Source organism: Cetorhinus maximus, chromosome 10 (genome assembly GCF_964194155.1).
Source record: "Cetorhinus maximus chromosome 10, sCetMax3.hap1.1, whole genome shotgun sequence".
In the NCBI taxonomy this organism is placed as follows: Eukaryota; Metazoa; Chordata; class Chondrichthyes; order Lamniformes; family Cetorhinidae; genus Cetorhinus; species Cetorhinus maximus.
The window spans coordinates 17,848,574-17,872,626 of NC_135888.1; the positions used below are offsets into that span (position 1 = coordinate 17,848,574).

The 24,053-nt window shown below is 44.5% G+C and overlaps 1 protein-coding gene across 5 annotated transcripts in view; it reads left to right on the forward strand.

Moving 5' to 3' along the window:
- LOC144685494 (ral guanine nucleotide dissociation stimulator-like) overlaps positions 1 to 24,053 on the forward strand; it is a 157,932-nt gene that overhangs the window by 98,446 nt on the left and 35,433 nt on the right. For 3 of the 5 annotated variants that reach the window (XM_078550066.1, XM_078550070.1, XM_078550067.1), the window contains exon 1: positions 10,419 to 10,745. The exons of the other annotated variants lie outside the window; for them this stretch is intronic. In XM_078550066.1, the coding sequence (XP_078406192.1) occupies positions 10,563 to 10,745 (183 nt within the window). In that variant the 5' untranslated portion in view covers positions 10,419 to 10,562. Of the gene's footprint in view, positions 1 to 10,418; positions 10,746 to 24,053 lie in introns of those variants that run through there. 5 annotated transcript variants of the gene reach the window in all.

The following is a 24,053-nucleotide window of genomic DNA, read 5'->3' on the forward strand; positions in this document are numbered from 1 at the left end:
TTTCCTTAAAAGCTAAATACTGCAGATGCTGGAAATCTGAAACAAAAACGAAAATTGCTGGAAAAACTCAGCAGGCCTAGCAGCATCTGTGGATAGAAAAACAGAGTCAATGTTTCGAGTCCGTATGACCCTATCTGTTTCTGTTCCAGAATTTCCTTGTCTCCTTAACCAGGGAAGGGTTTGTGTTTTTCCCTTGTTCAGGGGAATCCTGGCCTCTGCTCAGGGAATTCCAGCCTCCCACTTCCCCAGGACAATATCTCTAAACTCAGCTCTGGAAACTACCTTCTGAACTGTCAGTAACAAATGCATTGTTATTAACGAGTCTTGCCAATTGCACAGACACAGAGCAGAGTTCTATCCTTGCTTCTAGTGAACAGAGAAAAATAATGGGTGATAGCCCTCGTTAATTACCAGTGCACAATAACAAAAGAAAGGAAGATATGCATTTATATAGCGCTTTTCATGACCACCGGACGACTCAAAGCGCCAATAAAGCACTCTGATTTTGAAGTGAACTGTTGCAATGCAGGAAACACAGCAGCTAATTTGTGCATAGCGACGTGACAATGACCAGATCATTTTGTTTTTGGTGATGTTGATTGGGGGATAAATATTGGCCAGGGCACCGGGGAGGTCTCCCCTGCTCCTCTTCTTCAAAATAGTGGCCATGGAATCTTTTACCATCCACCTGAAAAGGCAGATGGGCCCTCCGTTTAATGTCTCACCCCAAAAGAGAGCACTCCTGACATTGTAGCACTCCCTCAATAGCGGACAGGACTGTCAGCGTAGGTTTTTATGTTCAAACCCTGCAGTGGGGCTTAAACCCAGAATCTCGCAACTCAGATGTGAGAGTGCTACCCACTGAGCCACAAGCCAATCCTTCAGTCTCAGTTAGACATTACATTTTAAAGAGAAATAAACTACCGGGCAGCTCAGCTCAGAGCAGAACTGAGCCAGACTGAAGAATGTGAACTAACCACTGCCTTGGCTCCGTCTTAGCACCTGCAGGAGGTACAGGTAATGGTTTCAGCCCCTGTGAATGAAAATCTCCACTCAAAACAGTAACAAACCTTTCTCTCCGTCAGTCACTTCAACCTGCTATGTCCAGCAGTTTCTGTTCATGTGGCCAATAGCCAGCTGGATGTGGGAGCCGCTGTTACAGTATACTTATTGACAGAGGCTTTTCCATGCTATGCATGTGTAATGAAGGAGGGTGTGTTACTAGTCGAACACTTGCTCGATCCCACAGCCTCCCCACGGATTAAGACTGAGCTAGGCAGCTGCCTTTTTTGGGGAGGGGCTGGGCACATTTGCTTCGTCCCTTTGGCCTAGGGAGGAAGGCCATCAGTTTAGCCACCATCCCCCCGCGCTAAGTCTGCTCCAGCAGCTGGCTAGATGGCAGGATCATCTGGGAGCAGCTTCCCGTGTGAGGGTGGGGGTGGGGGTGGACCCCAGCGCTGGGAGTTCAAAAATAATAAGGCAAACTGATGAATGTTTTAAACAGCATGGGGAGAAGGTCAGAGAAAGTCACAGTGAAATCATCCAAGCAGTACAATTCTGTGAAGATTAACCAGCCCTGTTCATTCCGATGGACCACACATTGCGCACTGCTTCACAACCTGAACGGCTGGATCATACAAGACAAGTGTTAGCATAGTGAACCATGCTGAACCATGTGAATAAAGCAGCACAAAACTATAGTGAACCACAAGTGACACTGAGCTACACTGAGAAAGGAGGTACAGAGCGATATGTAACAAGATGACACTGAGCAGTACAGTGCAGGAAGATCCCAGATGTAGGCCCTCATCGATACTGTTTGACAGTCTCAATCAGGGTAGGTGCCAGAAGTGTCATGCCTGGGCTCAATGTTCCTCAATGGACGGGTGATATTCAGCCAGGGCTTCTGACATGAAATCACTGGAAAAAAAGAAAGACTTGCATTTATATAGCACCTTTCGTGTCCATTGGAAGTCCCAAAGCGCTTTACAGCCAATAAAGCATTTTGAAGTGTAATCAATATTATTAATGTAGGAAATGTGACAACAAACTCCTAAAAACAGGAATGTTGTAATGATCACTTAATCTATTTTTGTGTTATTGATTGAGGGATAAATATTGACCAGGACACTGGGCATAACGCTACCCTTGCTCTTCTTCAATATAGTCCCATGGGATCTTTTACATCCACCGAGCAGGCAGATAGGGTTACGGTTTAATGTCTCATCCGAAAGATGGCATCTCTGACAGTATAGCACTCCCTCAGTACTGCACTGAAGTGTCAGTCTTCATTTTTGTACTTAAGTCCTGTCTAGTTTACCCTTGCTGGAAGTGAACTTGTATGGAGTTTAAATGAAGACAGGATGAGGATGGGGTTCACCTCCAGAAGCATTCCATGATCGAGTAGCTTGCTGACCATTCAGTGTCTAGACTCACATAAGACCTCAAAGCATGATGGGAGTACAGTATGCTCCCATTTTAAATAAAAACACTTTGAAAAGTGGATGTAATGCACTCATAAATATAAATGACAGCAACGCTGTATCAGCTGACTGGAAGCGGAGTCTTCCTTTGACAGAATGTTGCAGGACGTGGGAAATATACCACGTCCAAGCCTGACCAAGCCTCCTTAGGCAGCACCTTCCAAACCCATGACCACTATTATCTAGAAGGACAAGGGCGGCAGATAGATGGGAACACCACCACCTGGAAGTTCCCCTCCAAGTCACTCACCACCCTGGCTTGGAAGTATATCGCCGCTCTTTCACTGTCACTGGGTCAAAATCCTGGCACTCCCTCCCTAAGAGCACTGTGGGTGTACCTGCACCACATGGACTGCAGCGGTTCAGGAAGGCAGCTCACTGCCACCTTCTCAAGGGCAATTAGGGATGGGCAATAAATGCTGGCCTAGCCAGCGACACCCCACATGCCATGAATGAATATTTTTAAAATTGCACAATATCAATCGGCATGTATTTTCAAACCTCAAAGAACTTGCAGGGCTAAAAATGTCCCTTGAGTAATACCCAGTTTGATTGATGCCAATGAACTACATAATGTGAATATCATGAATGTTTCCACTGGGTGCTTCCTGTATATCTCAATCACATTCTCCTCATTCTTGTCTACATGAATTCTGAGGAACTTGTCAGACTGGAAAGTGATATTAATAGACACATTGATAAAGAACTTCTCAATGTAGTCACAGAAATTAAAAATGTTCACCCTCATGTTTAAGATAACAGTGTTGTCATTGGGATTTCGGTGGGTGATCTGCACTGTAAATCTGAATCTCCTGCAACACAGTTATAGCTTTTACTCTTCCAAGCTTGGCTTGGAGAAAGCATTTGAACAGTGTGAGGTACCACTGATCACGTGAATGTTACTGGTAGTGCGAGTACTTTGAAGTTGTGGGTCCTACTTCTGAATTACTCTCATCTCTCTTGTTTGAAACTCTCCAATCCAGCTTTAGCCCCGGTTGCAGTACTGAGACAGTATCAGTGAAAATTATAATTGTGCCCAGTGCTCTCACCCTGCACTGCCTTAGACACTTGATGCACTGCTTATTCCTAATTCTGCTCATACCTGTCTCAATGTAGACATTCTATCACCTTCAAACTCTGGTTTATCTCAAGTTGCATCCTTGATCCCATCATTTTTTTTATCATTATCATCTAAATCACTCAGGAGCATGGGGTCAGTTTCCACATGCATATTGTTAACAGCCAGCTCAGCCTGTCTGTCAACTCCATTGATCCAAATACTGCACTCATCTTCTCCAAGCTTCATCATTCCCGTCCTCTCCAGACTCCATTGGTGGATTGACTTCACATTTGGCATCCTTTGTTTCCAAATCTCTCCATGGCCTTGCCCACCTTGTCTTAGTGATTCCCTCGCCACCCAGCTCTTGGCCTCTGCCTGCTCCATCCATCCTTCTAACACAGGGCCATCCCTTCAACACTGCTCCCTTCGCACCCTCTCTGGAAACTGTAATATCAGGATTTGTAAGGGTTAATGTGCGGCACTGCGTAATTAGCACCTCCCATAAGGATGAGGTAAGAGAACACATGACCAGGAGAGTATGGGGAGAATGTTCATGGCTTCAGCAGTGCAACACCTAGTCGTGGATAGCGGTACACAGTTCAGTTGTAAAAAATACATATACCAACATCTCAGTAAACATTCCGAAGCTAGACTAACCAATATACACCAGAAACAACTAGCTCAGCTGTTCTGTCCTCTGGAACTTGCGTCTGAACTCCTTCTACCTTTCAACCTCCTTCTCTGCTTTCAAGAACCTCCTCAAAACCAACTCTGATACATCATTTCCCTCCTGCTCAATGTCTCTGTCATAATCTACACACCTTAGTGACGTGTTGAGCAAGACAGAATTGAAAGCTGTTGTGGTTGTTGCTGGCAACAGGAAACCAAATTGGTTCTAGTGTAGTTTTCGGTTTGGCATTAATTCACTAAAGAAGATTTATCATGACACTAGAAAGATAATAGATCTACAGGAATGATAAGAGAAGCTCATGTTCCTATGTACTCTGATTACATTACCTGATCTGAGTGTAGTTATATGCCAAACAGGTATTTCTAGAGTGCCCCATCTGTAATGGTCTTGTGCATTGTGGAATGGAAGGACATCAAGATAAAACCCTGGGTTTCCCTCCCTTTCTTCCAGAGGCCATCCACTCTTGCTGTACCCTCTTCATGAATGGTTTGTGACTTGAGGGGCCTAAAATAGTACAGGTGGTGTGGAGGTCAGACAGGGTGAAGAAGATCAGGGTGGCATTTGTTGTGCGTGCTAATAATCATTGGTCAGTGTCATGCACTTGGGTGAGTGACTGAGTACCTATGGTATGTGCACTGCCTCACGGACTAGGCTGAGCATGACTTAGGTTTAGTTCCCAATTTGCGCTGTCACAATGATCCCAATAGGGTGCCGCTGATGGTGAGATAATTGGCTTCAATGTCCCCATGGGAAAAGGAACAGACTGAGTTGCCTCTGTTGGATCACTATGTGGTATATTTGTGTGTGGATATGAGGTGACAACAGGGACCAAGCTTGGCTGTTGCATTCCATATTCTGCTGACTATTACGGTATGGTCATACACGAAGAATTAAATGTTTCAAAAAAGGTATTGGTCTTGGCATGAGTCAGGTGGCGGTACTGTGCTGTCCTTCTAGGCTTTCCTCTAGGAATTATAAAATCATAAAGCATAGAAGGAAGCCATTTGGCCCATCATGCCTGTACTGGCTATCCAACTGGCCCGATTTCCCCAAAACCCTGCAAATGTTTCCTTTTTGAGTATGTAACAAATTATTTATTGAAAGATATGATCTGAATTCACTTTCACCACCCTTTCAGGCAGTGCCTTCCATACCATAACAACTCGCTGCATAAAATTATATTTTTAATACACGTTCTCCTCATCTCCCCCTGGCCTTTTTTTTTTGCTCATTACCTTCGATCTGTGTTCTCTGGTTGGCGAACCTCCTGTCAGTGAAAATAGTCTCTCTCTCTCCACTCTAGCAGAAGCCCTGTATGAAGTGTGTACATTTGGACGGAGATGAGAGCAAAGTGCCTGACTAACAGGCAATTTCAGCTTGTGGGGGCTTCCATGCCACTTTGCTGCTGCTCTCTCCCTGCAGTGTGTTCCTGTTGCCAACCGCTACAGAGAGCAGTGTTAATCATTAACAACTTGATGGACTGATGACTGCATCTGATTAAAGACGACCACTGCTGGGCTTCCATCAGAGAACACACCGCTAACCGAACATCAGAGTGAAAGGAACAACATTGCAAAAGGGTTCCAAATCTGTGTCGGACATATTCCAGGAGGTCTGATCACATGATGGAATGACTTAAGGACTGAGAGCTAGGCACAGTGAGAGAACCCTGAACTTATGGTAGCATCGTCTTTTGTAACAATAACGTCAATGCTACTGCTTGTGTTGCTCACCATGCCATTGCTGCTTCAAAGTGTCAGAGCAAGAGCACAAGGTAAATTTGATTTCCCATTCAGCCTTCATTTTGAGAGTTTCCTATGATTATTCTCCCAGGCTGCTCACAGCAGTGGTCCGAGATTAATCTTTCTCTCCTGGAGACTCCAGGGCAATACAGGAGGGTTGGCAACCGTAACATCAAGGGGAGATTTCCTGCTGTAAGTAAATGGTAACAAAGCACTCGCGTAGAGAGGCTCGAAGTGTCCAACTTTCTCTGCATTGTGAGTTCCCTATCTCGGTGTTCCATCAGTGGATGGTACAGGGAGGAAGCCACATACTTTCCTTCTTTGGGTAGCCAATCACCAGCTGTTTGGATTGATTGCTCAGTCAGAGGAGAAAGAGAGGGACAACTAGAGAGAGGTCCCCAGGACACCCCTGACATACCTTTTTTTGAAGTGTAATCACCGTCATGCTGCAGGAAATGCAGCAGCTGATTTACGCACAGCAATATTATGACACAGCTGATGGTAAAGGCTGAGCTGTTCAAATCCCAGAGGGAAACGTGAAACAACTGTCATAACCCATTTTGCAATTTGTATGTTTCGAGATGCAGGCTTTGAATTCAGTAGTAATAAGACCACCGAGTCTCAAGAGGTTTTTATAAAACTAAATTAAACATTTATTCATAAAAGAAAGATTGTAAGCATATACATACATTTACAAAATTACTACTATAATAACCACAAAAATCTCCTAGTTAATCCGACTCCTAGCTACACCTCCGTTAAGACAACAGTAAAACACATAGGTTTAAACAGACCCCTGGCAAAGCACACTCTGGACAGTCGCATTCAAAATGAGTTTCCTTCAGCTCTGGGTCCTTGCAGACAGCAGCTTGAGGCTTACAGGTTGGAGGCTTTAGATCTTAGAATCCCTTCCCTTTTATAAACAGCCTTGTCTTCCTTTATACATATTTTCCTCTTTGAATGCAAATTCTCATTGTATCACTAGGTTTTTTGAACTTCACCTCTTCTAACAATAAAACGCTTTCATAAGAACAATTTTATTAGTAAGCTTTGGAAAAAGTAAACACATTGTTTGACTTTTTCTGGCTAGGTGTAATATTTCATCAATTCTTTTGAATGGTTTATTTAAAAATGTAAATTGTCCCCTTTACACTTCACCTGTTAACTTCCCTATGTTTGCCTAATTACCATTTCAAACCTACTTCTCTTCTATACATCAAAGCCTCTAGACCAGCTGTCTTTAATCCAATTAAGACACATACACACACACACACACACATACATACACACACATAGACACAGACACCACTAGAACTCTATTTTAAAATAATTTCCAATAACATTATAGACATTATTATATCTTCTTGACAGCAAGACACAGAGGAGAACTTCTCCCACTGCTCTTCTTTGAAATAGTGCAACGGGATCCTGCACATTCACCTGAGAGGGTAAACGGGGCTTTGGTTTAATGTCTCCCCCTGAAAGATGGCACCTCCGACAGTGCAGGCTCCCTCAGAACAGCACTGGAGTGCTGCCAGCTGATCCCATGGTACTATTTCAAAGACCCCTCTGTGTGCCCTGCCCAATACTTATCGCTCAACCAACCCCGCTAAAAACAGATTATCTGGCCATTATCGCGTTGCTGTTTGCTGTGTGCAGTTTGGCTGCTATGTTTCCCACGTTTCAAAAGTGGCTGTAAGGCACTTTAGGATGTCCTGAGGTCATGAAAGACGTTACATAAATGCAAGTTCTTTATTTACTAACCTCTTGTATAGTCTCAAGTTGAGAAAGGTAAAGGTTAAATTTGATAACTTAGTTGTTAAGTAACTTCAAGTGAAAGGTAGATAAAATTAAGGGATAGAGGGATTTTTTATTTTATATGTTCATGGGATGTGGGCATTACTGGCTAGGCCAGCATTTATTGCCCTTCCCTAATTGCCTTGTTCAGAGGGCAGTTAAGAGTCAACCATATTGCTGTGGGTCTGGAGTCACATATAGGCCACCAGATTTCCTTCCCTAAAGGACATTAGTGAACCAGATGGGCTTTTACAACAATGGTTTCATGGTCATCACCAGACTTTTAATTCCAGATTGGATTCAAATTTCACCATCTGCCATTGTGGGATTCAAACCCAGGTTCCCAGAGAATTACCCTGGGCCTTCTGGAATACTAGTCCAGTGACAACACCACTATGCCACCACCTCACTTTGTTGGAAGGTGATGTTGAGTTAGAAGATCAGCCATGATCTAACTGAATGATGGAGCAGGCTCGAAAGGCCAAATGGCCTGCTCTTATTTTTCACACTCTGAAAGTTGAAGGCAATACTGTTCTGAAGCTGACCACTAGGGGCAACATAACAGTCCTTAGGTGACACAACAATAACAACAACAGCTTGCATTTATATAGCACCTTCATAGTGGATGGGATGAGATTGGAAACATCATGGGCATCACATCCTGCCACTCTAGTTGGGCAACATGAGGGGGAGGGGAGGGATTCAGAGATAAACTCAATGGGCTCACTACCAGCATCTGTTGCTGTAGATCTCAGGTGCTCAGAGGCTTATCAGGCTTCTGTATCTGTTGTTTTTATTTAGCATGTTAATCTTGTTGCCATATCCAAACATTCACCAATATCTTCACTGTCTCTCTTTTTGGTAGTTGACGCTGGGTCAGGTTCTATAGGATGGGTGGGCTGTATCACAGACAGATAATATGGTGGGTGGGCTCTAGGCATTGAGGGGATCCAGTGGAGTATGTCAATATTTGCAGCGATCTCCCCATGCAGAATAGTTTTGGAAACCATAGCTCTAGAAGCAGTGAAGGAAGAGAGCAAAGATTGAATCCCTATGGAGTTGGAGCAGCAACATTTGACATATTTAAAATAAAAGAAAGATTTTCATTTATATAGCAATTTTCGTGACCACTGGATGCCTCAAAAAGTTTTACAGCCAATGAAATACTTTTTGAAGCATAACCACTGTTGTATCGTAGGAAACATGGCAGCCAATTTGCACACAGCAAACTCCCGAAAATAGCAATGTGATAATGATCAGATAATCTGTTTTTGTGATGTTGATTGAAGGATAAATATTGGACAGGACACTGGGGATAACTCCCCTGCTCTTCTTCAGAATAGTGCCATCTTATATCTACTTGGGCAGGCAGATGGTGCCTCAGTTTAATGTCTCTCCAATAGTGCAGCACTCCCTCAATACTGCACTGGAGTGTCAGCCTTGATTTTTATATTCAAGCCCTGGAGTGATACTTGGGTTCAGTGTGATTCAGAGGCAAGAGGCAAATGAGCCACAGCCACTACAAAGGGAGACAGCGGTGTACTGGTAATGTTAGTGGACTACTAAGCCAATAACCCCAGGCTAATGTCCTGGGGACAAGTGTTCAAATCCTACCATGGCAGTTGGTGAAAATAAAATCTTTTATTTTAAATATGTCAAAAATTGCTGCTCCAACTCCCCAGGGATCTAGTCTGTACTCCCTTCCTTCACGGCTTCTAGAGCTGCGGTCAGGTCAACAAGTAATAATCTGGAATTGAAAATATAGTCTCAGTAATGGTGACCATGAAGCCAAGTTGATTGTTGTAAAATCCCATTTTGGTCTTTCAGGGAAGGAAATCTGCCATCCTTACCCGGTCTGGCCTACATGTGACTCCAGATCCAGAGCACTGTGGTTGACTCTTAACTGCCCCCTGAAACGGTGTGGCAAGCCACTCCGTTCAAGGGCAATTAGGGATGGGCAACAAACACTGGCAAGAAGAAGCTCTGAAGAAGAGTCATATGGACTGGAAACGTTAACTCTGCCTTTCTCTCCACAGATGCTGTCAGATCTGTTGAGTTTTTCCAGCATTTTTTAATTTTGTTTCAGATTTCCAGCATCCGCAGTATTTTGCCTTTAAACACTGGCCAGGCCAGTGACACCCACATCCCATGAAAGAATAAACAAAAATAAAAATATATCTATATCTAAAACAACACACATGCATCATAACTTCTTAGTTGATTTGATTTGATTTTTTATTGGATGTGGGTGTCTCTGACAAGGCCAGCGTTTCTTGCCCATCCCTAATTGCCCTTGATAAGATGGTGGTGAGCCTGTTCTTGAACCTCTGCAGTCCATGCCGTACAGGTACACCCACAATGCTTCTTTTATAAAGAACCCCCTCCGCTTATTAAGCCTATATATTTGTGTCGATGGGTTAGAATTAACTTCACACCGATTTTTTTTTTATTTTAACGAGCTAGTTTGAGTGTAATGTGAGCTCTTCCATATTCAGTCCACTCCAGTGCCAGCAGAAATCCAGTCCATTGTTTGGAGGCTGCACACAGCATTGCTGAACAATGATGGTGACATCATGGCCTGCCCTTGAGAGGCGGGTGCAATCGCTGCCACATCCCATTTATGGCTTAGCCACAGTCCGGTGCCTTTAGAGAGTGAGAAGGCAGGGGAGGGTGAAGAAGGGACTTCCCTCTCTTTGAAACGCTGAGCAGCCTCCGTTGGTCAGTGCCTCTGACAAGAAGGATGATTTGTTTCGTGTCATTCTGAGAGACGAGAGAAACCAGCCTTTCACATGGTTCGCCTGATGTGGCCAGAGTTGCAAAATGACTGCGCAGCCAGCGGGCAAAAGATGTTTGACGGCTCCCGACGCTTGAGGCAGATCTGGGATGGCGTGAGGCTGGAGGTGACTGGCGATCCCAGCTCTGTGGTCCTTCACAGCTTCACCCAGCTGGACCCCGATCTCCCCCTCACTGAGGTAGGCTGACTCCTAGATGTTGTTGTGCACTTTCTTCTGAGGGAAGATCTGGTGAGCACTTGCATTTGCAACCAGCCCTGTCGTTGCCATGGAGCTGTGACTGATTTGTGCACTGTTTGTTTCTGTGATGGTATGTCTGTATGATGAGGTACAGTAGTGCCTCTTATTGCTGATGTTTAACTCTGCTTACTGTAATCCAGAGTGCAGCCAAGTCTTTAAAAAAGTTGGTGGGGAACGGGGAGGAGCAGGGGAAATGGGGACAGGATCTCACATTAGGAGTGCAGAGGCTGTTTTGTATTCCCCAGTAAGAGGAGTTTTCCCCTCTTTGTGTAATGAAATGAGGAATCCGTCTATAAGGAATTGTTTTATGACATTGTTCCACAATTTAATCTAACCCAGAGCCTCTTGTTTCACCTCAGATGGTGAGTAGTGAGGAGGCAATTGCTCAATCAGGGGTCCTGTCCTCTCAGGTCGAGAGTGCAGAATTTGAGAGGCTCATTTACACCAGCAGTACCCAGCTGGATGGTTGGACTTTACCTCGCTTGGTAACTGATAGCCAAGATCAAACTGTCCTTGAGTGTCTGCGATGTGCAGAATGACTGCACCTCTGGCGAGACATACAAACACCCCCTGTGACTTGCTTCCCTTGCGCTTGAAACCTTGAGGTGAGAAAAGCTTCAAAACATAAACTCATAACCCCTAGAAACACCTTGCGTGGTGACTTTTAGAAGTTAACATTGGAGAGGGAGAATTGCCTCGGTGCTGCGTTTCCTGGAGCCTTGTATATAATTTTATTTTGTCAATGATCTTCGAAGCTTTCACAGAGATTTACAGTCTCTATGCTACCTCAGTTCAGGCTCGTCACATGTATGTCACAAGACTGTTTGAGGATCTGATGAAGATGTCAGTTTGACTCCTGGCTCTGAGGCAGAAGGTTGAAGGTTGTTATAGAAAGTTGAGGCAACTGTTTCTTCTGTGCAGTTTTGAGGGAGGTGCCACTTTGTTCAATGTGCTGCCTTCCAGAGGAGATGTTAAACCACGGCCTCACCTGCCTGCTCTGATAGAGTGCCAAAGAAATTCAGCTGCGACTGTCTTTCAGCCTCTAAATGGCCTCTCAGCTTCCAATATGGTGGGAAGGAAGCTCATGCTCATTGCGAGCCACAAGTGCGCCAATAAAGGCTAAAAGAAATCGTTTGGTGCCTACACCTGAAACCAACTTTAGGCCCTTTGCATAAGTGAATAAAGGCACCAAGTGCCTATTTTGTGACCCTCAGCACAAGGCTGGTTTGTCCTGAAGGAAACCAGGTCTATGCATCGCCCCTTTCCTGTCTCAATTAAACATCTACCTGGCACAGTGGCCTGATCTTCCATTTCCCTTCTCCGGTGAGCAGTTTGTTATTATCCGCTACAATACAAGGTGTATCAGGTACGCCTTGGACCTCACTCTTCAAGGATTGGGACTGCTCCCTGTGTACCCCACTGGCCTAATAATGGGCATCCACGAGTTTGCCTACACAACACTTCTGAGGTAATTCATTGACTGTGAAGCAGGTTGGAACATCCTGAGGGCGTGGAAAGCTGCTGACGCCTCTCACGATCAGAGATCACTCCTGAAGTTGGTCACATGGGTGAGGTAGCAGAACCTTTGGACCCCAGCAGGAGTTGGCATCGTCAGGAGAGGTGGAGAGAGAACTGGACAATAAAACCAGTGTGGCATCAAGTTCTTGCTGCTTTGCTTGAAGTGCCGGGGATTGATACCCATTAACTTGGCATCTCCATGTTGTCATGGGAATGGCCAAGGTGATTTAGAAATTTCTTGTTTATTCAGAAAGAGAACTGGCAACCCTGGAGATGGAAAAAGCACACATGAATGTATGCATGCCAAACAAATGCATGCGTGTGTGTACATGTAATTAATTTCTTACTGGTAACAGTTTCTGTAGTACAAGGGCATGGCATAGAAGTGTTAATGTGGGACTGTGTACAGAAATGCCCACACTGTGATGTAAAGGAACCCATGACTGGAGTCTAGAGGACAGTCCTGTACTGGACAGAGACATGTGTAGAGGCAAGCATGGGGACAGCTCCTAGCTTAGACCTTATACAGTATGTATGTACACATTTATGAGTAGTTAATAAAGACTTGCTGTTAAATTATGCAAGACTCAAAACCTCTTTGTGAGACCTTCTGAGCTACACACAACGTCTTACAACAGTTTCCATGGTCATTGCTGATGTGGTAGAAGAAACATCAGCTTGTCAACTGCATTATATTATTGAAAAGAGCATTGCCGGTTTGATTTAAATGTTCTAGAGAGATGCTGTCAGATGTGATCGGTGATATAATAGCCAATTTTTTCCACCCAAATGAATTCAAAACTGAATTACAAACAAGCTCCCAATCTAACAGACGTAAGACCAGTCAAGCACTGTACAATATGACACGTATGTGCCGTGCCTTTAGTCACCTTCCCTGACTTCCCTTCTGCTTAATGTCTGAACTCTCGCTGTAGAAAGAGCCTGGGATATTTCATTACAGAAATCAATGTGGCTCAGATAACCTCCATGCCCTCACGTCGCTCTACCTCTGTAACCTCATCCAATCACACACCCCTCCACCCCAGCCCCTGAGAACTCTGCACCCGTCCAATTCTGGCCTCTTGTGCATCCCCAATTCCTATCTCTCCTTCATTGCTGGCCATGCCTTCAGTTGCGTAAGCTCTGAAATTCCCTTTCCAAACTTCTCCGCCTCACTCTCCTCCTTTTAAGACGCTGCTAGTTATTATTGATCCAATTAGATTCTTGTTAAGTGACTTGGGGGTGTTTAAAATGGGTTAGATAATTGCAAGTTGCTGTTGTTTTTGTTGAGATACTAAATGTGGAAGGGAATAATAATAGAATGATAGTTCAAAGAAAGGGGGATGTTTGGCCCATTGAGTCTGTGTTGGCTCTTCGAAAGAGCTATCCAATTAGCTCTGCTCTTTCCACATAGCCCTGCATATTTACCCCTTTATAAGTTAATATCCAGTTCCTTATTATTGAATCCACTTGCACCACCCTCAGCTGCCCATCAGTATTTTATCCCAATACATGACATCTGAGTGTCTCTAGCTATTTGGCCATTTAGGGCATCACAGTAGAGTTTGTTCGTGTCCTCACTGCATATCTACATGCTGCATAAGTCACTTATAAGTCACTAGACAGTAATCAGAAACTTTGACTGATTTTTCTTTACTTTTTTCCCAGTCCTGTGGTGCGGAGGGGTGGGGTGTGGGGAATGGGGGCGGTGGGGTGGGTGCTGGGTAGTGGGGTGCTGCTGAAGCCAAGTTTTCCCTCACTCCAGCACTCAGCATAAACCTGTGTCTCTCCTCCCTTCTGGAATGTCACCTGCTCTTCTTCCAAATAGTGCCACGGGCTCTTTCACATCCACCTGAAATTTTAACATCTCATCCAAAAGACAGCACCTCTGACCCTGCTGCACTCCCTCAGTTCTGCCCTTGATTTTTTTTTTTGTGTGCTCAAGTCCCGGAGTGGGATTTAAGGTTATGGGAATTTCACAAGTAGAAAAACCAGCCTTCATTTCTTTGCAACCTTGGCAGTGGGAATGTACAGAAATATAATCTTCTGTACAGATGTTTTATTGTGGGTGTATTTTTTTTTTGCTTTGTTCAAGGACACTCGTGTTAAAAATAAAATGACTGAAAGGAAGCCACAATACTGGGAAACTAGTGCCAGAAGTCTTGGAGAAAACTAAAACTGGCTTTTGCTTTTCAGAGGATCTTCCTTTGTGTTGCTGTGAGGAGGGAATTCTCTTCTGGGATTGCCTGTTCTATATATTCGTCAGTGCCGGCTGCCCTACCACTCAATAACATTCATATCATTGGCCCTTTTTCTTTCTTCTTCCTCCGAAGCCTGGTATGGACACAGTTTCTCACCCAAACTGCCCATCTTCATGTGTGGCACTCAGCTAATGGATATTGGCAGGCTGTTTGGCCGTGGGAGGGGGCTGGATTGTTATCAAGCTCAATCCTACTGTCATTTGAATCAATTGTTTTAAGTGATGTTAACATCACCGTTTGTCTTCGAAATAATGCCATTGAGAGAGCCGATGGGGCCTCAGTCCAACATTTCATCCCAAAAGGCAGCACTTCAGGCATTCAGCACTCCCTCAGTACTGCACTGGAGTGTCAGCCTAGTTTAAGTGTTATCGATTTAGCCATAGCAGGCAGTTCAAGGAAGGACAGTAGAGGTGGAAACACTGGAATCACTTAAGAAACGACTGAATGCTGCAGTGAGGAACAAACGAACTTTTGGTATTGCAATCCGTAATTATCTTGTGATCTTTTACATTGCTTTGAGATCTGTCGAGGATTATGGGGCTCTCTGTCTCACATTGCCTCATGATTACTTTGAAAAGGAAGGAAACTTAACTAAATGCAGCCACTGAAAAGAAAACAAAATTGATTTGAGTTTTTCTTTATTCTTTCATGGGATGTGGGCATCACTGGCAAGGCCAGCACTTGTTGCCCATCTCTAATTGCCCTTGAACTGAGTGGCTAGCTAGGCCATTTCAGAGGGGCAGTTAAGAGTCAGCCATATTACTGTGGGTCTGGAGTCACATGTAGGCCAGGCCAGGTAAGGACGACAGATTTCCTTCCCTAAAAGGACATTAGTGAACTAGAGGGGTTTTTAATGAAAAAGAAATCAATGATAGATTGGTCACTATTGCTGAGACTAGCTTTATATTCCAAATTTATTAGCTGAACTCAAATTCTACCAACTGGCATGGGGGTGATTTGAACCTATACCCCCAGAGCATTAGCCTGGGTCTTTGGATTACTAGACTGGTGATGTTACCACTCACCACTGTTGCCCCCTGAGCATTGAGCACTGAGTTTGAGTATTAAGTTACCTTGATGGGGCCACCATATTGAACACAGATGCGTTTGAACAGATCCCAGTTATATCTGCGCTTAATTCCTACTTGCAACTATATCTCTGGTTGCTAGGTAGCATGTGCAACAGAAGCAAATACAATGGGGCTTCCTAAAGGATCCCTCAGCAGCTATTTTGGGGTGAGGTGGGTTAGGTCCAGTACTATCTAGCGGGACCTGTGCTACCGGTTGCAAAAGTCCCTTCACATGGGGTGCATTGTAGAACAACAGTGTGACTGAGCCTGGTTTACATAGCCCCAACAGTATAAGGGGGCTGAATCTGACTGAATGGGAAAGGTGAGAATTTGGGAAGAACTGATTAACTGCTAAAAGTAAGGATTTCCGTGATGGAATGCATAACCCGTGGAATTTTAGTACAGCTCCAAATGTTATGCAATGACTTCTTAAAGTTTGCTTTTCTGTCAGCAGCTTATTTTTTTGTGGTCAGTGAGGTTGTTCATCTTGCTGCACGCAGTTTTATTTCTGAAAGAAAGTTCTGAGGTGAACTGAGGACTTTCTGGTCAATGAGTTTCTGCTTCATCATTGAGGTCCTGATTGAGAAGCTTTGTCTGAAATTGGGAAAACAACAGGAATTGTGAACCGATGGACAGCCTCCATTCAAACCATTCCCCAAACTCCCCTCCCCACTCCCTCCCAACCCCCAACTGCCTCACCAAACCCCTGTAATTAAAGGGAGTCTTTGAATATTTTTCAGGCAGAGATAGATAGATTCTTGATGAGCAAGGGGGTGAAAGGTTATCGGGGGGTGGGCAGGAATGTGGGGTTGAGGTTACAATGAGATCAGCCATGATCTTATTGAATGGCGGAGCAGACCTGAGGGGCCGAGTTGCCCACTCCTGCTCTTAATTCGCATGTTCGTATGTATGTATGTATGTTCAAATCAATTCAATTAATGTTCACAGAGTTCACAGGGATCTGACTGCTTCCGAAAGGCCAAGTCACTTCTGTCACTCCCTTGTCCCTGCTGGATCTAAGGCCCTGCCAACGAATTAGCTCAGCCTCTCCTATCAACCAGATAGATGGAACTGTCAAAGATGGTATTTATACATCTGCAAGTAGCACTTTTACAATAGTTTCTGAATTTTATGCTTGTCGGGGTTGAACCATAGAAAAGTTACAGCACAGAAGGAGGTTATTCGGCCCATCTTGTCCATGCCAGCCTGAGGACACCCAGGTGCCCTTTCTAATCCCACCTCCCTGCACCTGGCCCATAGCAAGTTGGGAATGATGGCTCCTCTGTCGTTCAGATGAGACATTAAACCAAGATCCCATCTGCCCTCTCAAGATCCCGTGACACTACTTTGAAGCAGACAAGGGGAGTTCTTCCCTGTGTCTGGAACAATATTTATCCCTCAACCAGCATCACTAAAACAGATTGTCTGGTCACTATCGCATTGCCTTTTTGTGGGATCTTGCTGTCCGCAAACATTACAACACTTTCAAAGCACTTAATTGGCTGCACAAATTCAAGTTCTATTTTTCCACTTCAGCACAAAATAACTGTGTGATCAAGGATGCAAAGTTGTTCTGCCCCAGTGAGCACTCCTAGATCAGTATCGGTGAAGCTGTTCTCTGCGCACTCCGCAATATGTCTCGGGCCAAGCTCAGTAGAGCATCTATCCTGTTACTGTGTGACGTTTTTACATTTCCAAATGCAGCCACCCTATCTACCCGAGATTACCAATTTATCCCGGTGTTGTGCGATGAGTCTTAGCGCACTGGGTGATGGATTGGGACAGCCCAAGGCCTGTATCACTGCTGTGTGTCTGCAAGAAAATGGGGGAAAGGTTTGTCAAAGTCATTTTCAAGAGGACTCGTGCACACTTAATCACCCAGTAAATTTGGCTTACGAGGCTGTTTACCAAAAATGACACTACCCCTTTAAAAGGATATTTACAGGACCCTCAGAGCCTTCTGAACAATGAGATGTGTATGCGTGTGCCAATATGAACCTTGACCCTCCCAGCCAAAGAGAACTTACTCTGCTCTTCCTGTCTCTAATCTGTGAAACGTTGACAACAGGCCAGATTCTGCCTGCAGTTAACAAACACCCTGTTGCTATTCAGCTGGAAAGCAAACGACTGGAATATGCACAGACATAATGGGCTTGAACAAATGAACTATTTTAACGAAAAGCACAGCACTGCAGATTCACTGCTGTGCTGGCTTGTAATTCAGAAAATAAACTATCCACAATACAGAGTGGGAGGGGAATGGGAGCCCTTGTGAGCATTGGTTCTGCCCTTGCTGTCTCTTGAGTGTGTGAAAAACTGGTCACAGCCTGTTGTGACATTAAAGGAGCACTTAAAGGGGCAGTGTCAGCAGTCTATAGAGGAGAGTGGTATTATGGAGAGGGTATAGGCGATGTACAGGAGGACTTTGTGAGCTCAGGATGGAGCTGGGCCCTGATGCCCTTCCTTCATTCATTCTGACACACAGACACACACACCTTGAAATAGCATTCTAATATTCACTGTTTCCCTACAACCCTCCGAGATCTCCTTTGATAATTACCCATGGCCCACGAAATACCGTAGGCATCTCTCTTCATTAGAGAGAGAGGGAGAGAGAGAGACAATAAGTTAGATAGCTTGAGGGGCACTACTCTACATCAAATGTGGAACAAGAGAAGGCGGCAGGTCTCCATGAACTACCACTCCGAGGTCTCTGCACCCCTCCAATTCTGGCCTCTTGCCTATCTCCGCTTTTCTTTGCCTCCCCCACTCGGGGGCCGTGTTTTCAGCTGTTTGGGCCCTGGGTTCTGGAATTCCGTCCCTAAACTTCACTGCCTCCCCGCCTCTCTTGAGATGCTCTTAAAGCCTGTGGCTTTGACCAAGCTTTTCACCTGGCCTAATATCTCCTTTTGTGTTTTGACAGTCGCTTCTATGAAGGATGTTTTACTATGCTAAAGGTGCCATATAAATGTAAGTTGTTGTTGTTGTTGACTAACCTCACTGAAAGGAATGAACACTTGACTATGACATTGGAGTTTCCTGGACACAATGGAAGAATGATACAGTAGAAAGTGGGGTTGGAAGGGAAGAATATTGGGAGAAAAGAAATTCATTGTTAGTCCACCCTCCGTCCCATCTCCACTGTAGGAGGAGAGAGATTGGAGAGAAAAATAGGGGGATTTGTGCTTATGTCTATTAGGGCTAACAGTTGAAAAAAAAGAGGAATCTGTCCTTTCTTCACACTGCCACATTGATTAACAAGCTGCCTGCGTTTGGAGAAAGCTCCTTTCTTTCTCAGTATATTCGTGCCTGTTCCAGGGTGACTCAGCCACTGTATCTCATTGACACCAGCCTGTACTCCTCTGCTATAGAGAGGGGGGAAAAAAACTGCAGCGTACTTACATTTCTTTCTGTGTCTCTGTATTTGGTTGAAAGACTCGGCCTATTTGTCAGGCCCGTACTGAACGAGATAACAATACATGATTGAGTGAATGTGTTTTTGAAAATCTGCTCTCATAGACCCCGTATTGTGTATGGCAATTGGCGCAACTTATGAATGCCACTGGTCATGTGACCTGAACTGGGTTTTGGAGAGCAGCAGGGATTATTGCAAGACATCAAACTAGACATTAATAGTGTAATTGTGAATATGAATTCCCGACTTGGCAGCATTAGCATTCAGTAATTGAGATCTAACACAGCAGCACGGCTGATACATTGAGACATCAGGGTGCTGCATTCATCCAAAAATCAGGTCTTGGACAAGGTGATTTTTTTTCTTGATGTTTTAAGAGTCTTTTACACTATAATACCGTAGCCCCACCCCCCCACCACCCCTGGAAAGATATCATGTTCTCTCCCTGTTCCCTGGTCTCCTCAGTAAAAACATAAGGAGCAAAGGCAAAAAAATGTGTCTCTGCCATTGGTTAAGAAGCATGAGCTTGTTTAAATAGACCAAGGGAGCTGCTTCCAACGTTTGGATATAGGCCTCTGCAATGTAACCAATGTAACCAGCACCTAGTTTAAAGGCTGGGTTGGTGTGGGGGTGGGCGGTGGTGACCATGGTGGGTGGTAATGGGAGGACAAATGGTGTAAGGGAGTACTCTGCCCGGACAGAATTAGCAAGAATGGGAACCCAAAGATGCCACTGCTCCCTGAATGGTTCCGTCATTAAGTGCTTTGCACAGTAAAAACAGGCAAGAAGGATTCCTGATCTTTGCTGAGTTAGCTGGTGAGGGAGGTGGCACCACTGTTATGTCTTGTGGTTCCCAGGAGTTCAAAATAATGACACTCCTAAACTCAAATGCTGGAGCTCCATCGAATGTATCATACCGTGCTGCAGACTGATATACTCGATACGTAGACTGTAATGCAGCAGTGAGTCATGTGGCACTCTGGATACTTATGTATACATACACATGAACATATAGTTCCTAAATCATACTGGAATAATATAACAACCACAATTGGTTTAAGTGCTTCTGGGTTATCAAATGGGTCTGACCATTGCCCAGGCTCCCAAGCCAGAACATGCCTTTTTATCTGAATATTGGGTGAAGAACGTATTGAGCTGAGTTTTGATCCCTCACAGTCAGATAGTCCTCTGACATTTGTCATCCAAAAGAAAGAATTTGCATTTATGTAGCAACTTGTACAACCACAGGACATCTCAAAATGTTTTATAGCCAATGAACTACTTTTGAAGTGTAATCGTTGTTCTAAGGTAGGAAACACGGCAGCCAATTTGCACACAGCAAGCTCCCACAAACAGCGATGCAACATTGATCAGATAACCTGTTTTAGTGATGTTGATTGAGGGATAAATATTAATCAGGACATGGTGGATAACTCCCCTGCTTTTCTTCGAAATAGTTGTCATGGGATCCATCTAAGAGGGCAGATATGGTCTAGGTTTTATGTCTCAGACAAAAAAACGGCATCTCCAACAATGCAGCTCTCCCTCAGCGCTGCACTGGGGTGTCAGCGCAGATTGTGTGCTCAGGTCTCTGGACTTGAACCTACAACTTTGAGGTGAGAGTGCTCCTAACTGAGCCACAGCTGATGCCAAGGCTCCCAAGTGAAGGTTGACCCCTTCATGTAGGGGTTGGTTAGCTTAGATGGCTAGAATATAGTGTGGAATGATGCCAACAGCACGGGTTCAAGCCTCCATACTGGTTGTAGTAGTTCATGGATGCCTGCCCCATGGTTGATGTGGAGTGGTCCCCCTCAAGCTATATAACCAGTTGTCTCTCTCTCTCACAGAGAGATGCCTATGGTCCCTCGTGGAGCATGGCTAATTACCTTACTGCGTGTGGCGCTGGGGATGGGTGATCAGTACCCCAACAGAAGGAGGCCATCTAAGGGCAGGAACTGAGAAAGAAAACATGGCTATAGAGTTTTATTTTACCAATTACACTGGAGATGAATTATACTTAAAATCCAGGGCTCTGTGGGTTAATAAGAGAAGGTGATTTAATGCAGGATAAAGCAGCAGTTTCGATGCACAAAGTTTCCGCAAACCTCACAACTTGTTATTTTGGTTCTCTGGGGAATGTCACACAGCAGGACTGTCTGCATCTCTCATTCCTTGGCATTCATCTGTTCTTGGTAACCGGACAGCCCGAGAAACATGGACAGCAGAACCCGGCTGTGTTTGTTCCAGGTTAGGCAGATACTGAAATTTAAATGCTAATCGAGGGGTGTTCTGGCCAATTTAGTTCTTTAAAATGAGTCTTCCAGAAAGCCCTCCAACTCAGCTGCCAAAGGCACATCAGGCCTTTGACAGATGTGGTTAACTTTCACATTTATTTATTGGGCTTGCCAAGACGAGGGATGGCAATCCCGGGGAATAGCTTACTTCCCCTTGCGGGCCATCTAATGCCCGCATCAAGCTCAGGGCTAGAGGGGAGCACGTATATAGTTCTCACCATGCTTTCTACTTCACTTTAACCTCCATCTCAGAAGATTTTCTGTTCCATCTTCATTCAGCTGCCTGTTCCCAGTTGGGGCGGGTGGCAGTTCAGGACACTGCAGATTATTTCAGCGTCTTTGGACAGTGGAAGGGAAATGTTAAACCTGGGATACCTGCTCCTCTGAACCCTTCACTGAGCATGCTCCCCATCTAAGCTCGCACACAATGAATGACCGTTTGGTGGAGGCACCAAGGGCTATTGGTACCTCCGGACTTGAGACTGAGAGCGAAAAGGGGAGGGGGGAAACCTTAATACACACCAGTCAATATATTGAAATAAACTGGAAAGGAACAATTTTCATTGACAGGAAATGGATGCTTAACTTTCTGTTGGAAAGATCGATTTGGATAGCAAATATTTATTGTAACCATGATGTCTCATCTGGCATGGACACAAGGGACAACGATGTGAGGCAGTGGAAGCACTGTAGAGGTCCCTTCATTAAATATTCTGTTCTCAGAGGAAAGAAAATTATTTATTTTTGCTAAAGATTTTGGATTGAATCTGTCACAAGTGGGGTGTGTGTGTGTGTGTTTGTTTGTGTGTGTGTGTGTGTGTGTGTGTGTGTGGTACACATATACACACACGTGTGTGACTGTGATTGTGTACGTGACTGTTGGCATATGTGTGCATGTGTTTGTACAGTGCTGAACGACTCAACGAATGGAAATTGTAACCACAGTAATCCTTCCATAAACCAAAGGAGGAAAGAATCCAATAAATATCTTCATGCATAATGTACTATCCAGAAACATTCATGGACGCCAAATGCCGAGACATAGACAGACTGCATTTATACAGCGCCTCGTCATGCCCTTTAGAATCTTCTCAAAGCCCATATACAAACTACTTTTGAAATGTAGCCACTGTGATATCTGTAACTGCAGCTGTCAGCTTGCGCACAGCAAGATCCCACAAGCAAAAAAACAAGTTGAATACATCGATTTTTGGTTGAGGAGAAAATGCTTGCCAGGACTCTGGGAAAACGTTCTGTTCTTTTTTGAACAGTGCCATGAGAATCTCTTTAACAACTCCCTGTAAAGGCAGAGGGAGCCTCAGTTTGACATCAGACCTGAAGAAGTTGTGGACCTGCAACAATGTGGCACTCCCTTAGCACTGCACTGAAACCCAGCTTAAGATTTGTATTTAAGTTACGAAGTGAGATTGGAACCTTCAATCTTCTGATTTAGGTGAAAGTGCTAATTAGTGTAGGAAATAGTGCAGCCAATTTACACACAGCAAGCTCCCACAAACAGCAATGATATAATGACCAGATCTTTTTTTGTGTGTAATGTAAATTGAGGGGTAAATATTGGCCAGGACACCAGGGATAACTCCTCTGGTCTTTTCTGAAATGGGATCTTTTACACCCACCCAAGGAGGCAGATGGGACCTCAGTTTGATGTCTCATCTGAAAATCATGCAGACAGTGCAGCACTCCCATGGTGCTGCACTGGGGGTGTCAGCCCAGATTATGTGTAGGCAGTTTATGTAAAAGCGCACTTGGTTTAAGAAATGCACCCTTCCTTTGTCCCCAGATTACCTTGAAGCAACCGACATTGATTCGAGAGCTCCCGTGAAACAACTTAGGATGTTTAACTACGTGAAGGGCACTATATCAATGCAAATTGTTGTCTAGAGCAATCTGCTAGCTTGCAACCTGGATATTCCTTCACTCGGCCATTGTGCAATCATTTGTAAAACTGAGGAAAGCAGACGCTGAGGCAGCAGTCGTGACACGTCCTAGCGAGGGAAACCCCAGTCACATGAGGCATGAGGGTAAAAATAAACCCAGTAACAGAACGAGAAGTGGTATCTGAGGAAATGGGCTTCCCAAAAATAACTGCCCTGGGCGGGAGGTAAGGGTTTATTTGTGCCATTTCATCAACTCTCTGTGAAGCTGATTTTGGAAATTCTTTGTGGTCAGAATCTACCAAGCTGCAGGGATCCAACAAGTCATAAAATTAGCAACCGCACTTCTGAAATGTGGAAGTCCCAATCATGGGACTCGTGCTGTAAGTGGTCAGCAGAATAAAACTACGCCAGGACCAAGAAAGAGAAGAAAAACTGAAACTAGTCAGCTTGCAGATTGTTTCCGTTCTGCCTTAGTTCTCTTTTCCTCACATTCTTCTGAGGACATTGACTCGTCCGGGTGATGGGGACGATGCATGGTTATCCTGTAGGCTGACCTTCACTATTTTGGAACATGGGAGACTGGGACCAGAGGGACCTGGGTGTCCTTGTGCATGAAACACAGAAAGTTAACATGCAGGTACAGCAAGCAAATAGGGAGGCAAATGATATGTTAGCTTCTGTTGCAAAAGGACTGACATGTAAGAGTAAAGAAGTCTTACTACAAATAAACCAAGCATTGGTGAGTCTACCCCTGCAGACCTGTGTGTAACTTAGTCTCTTTACCTAAGGAAG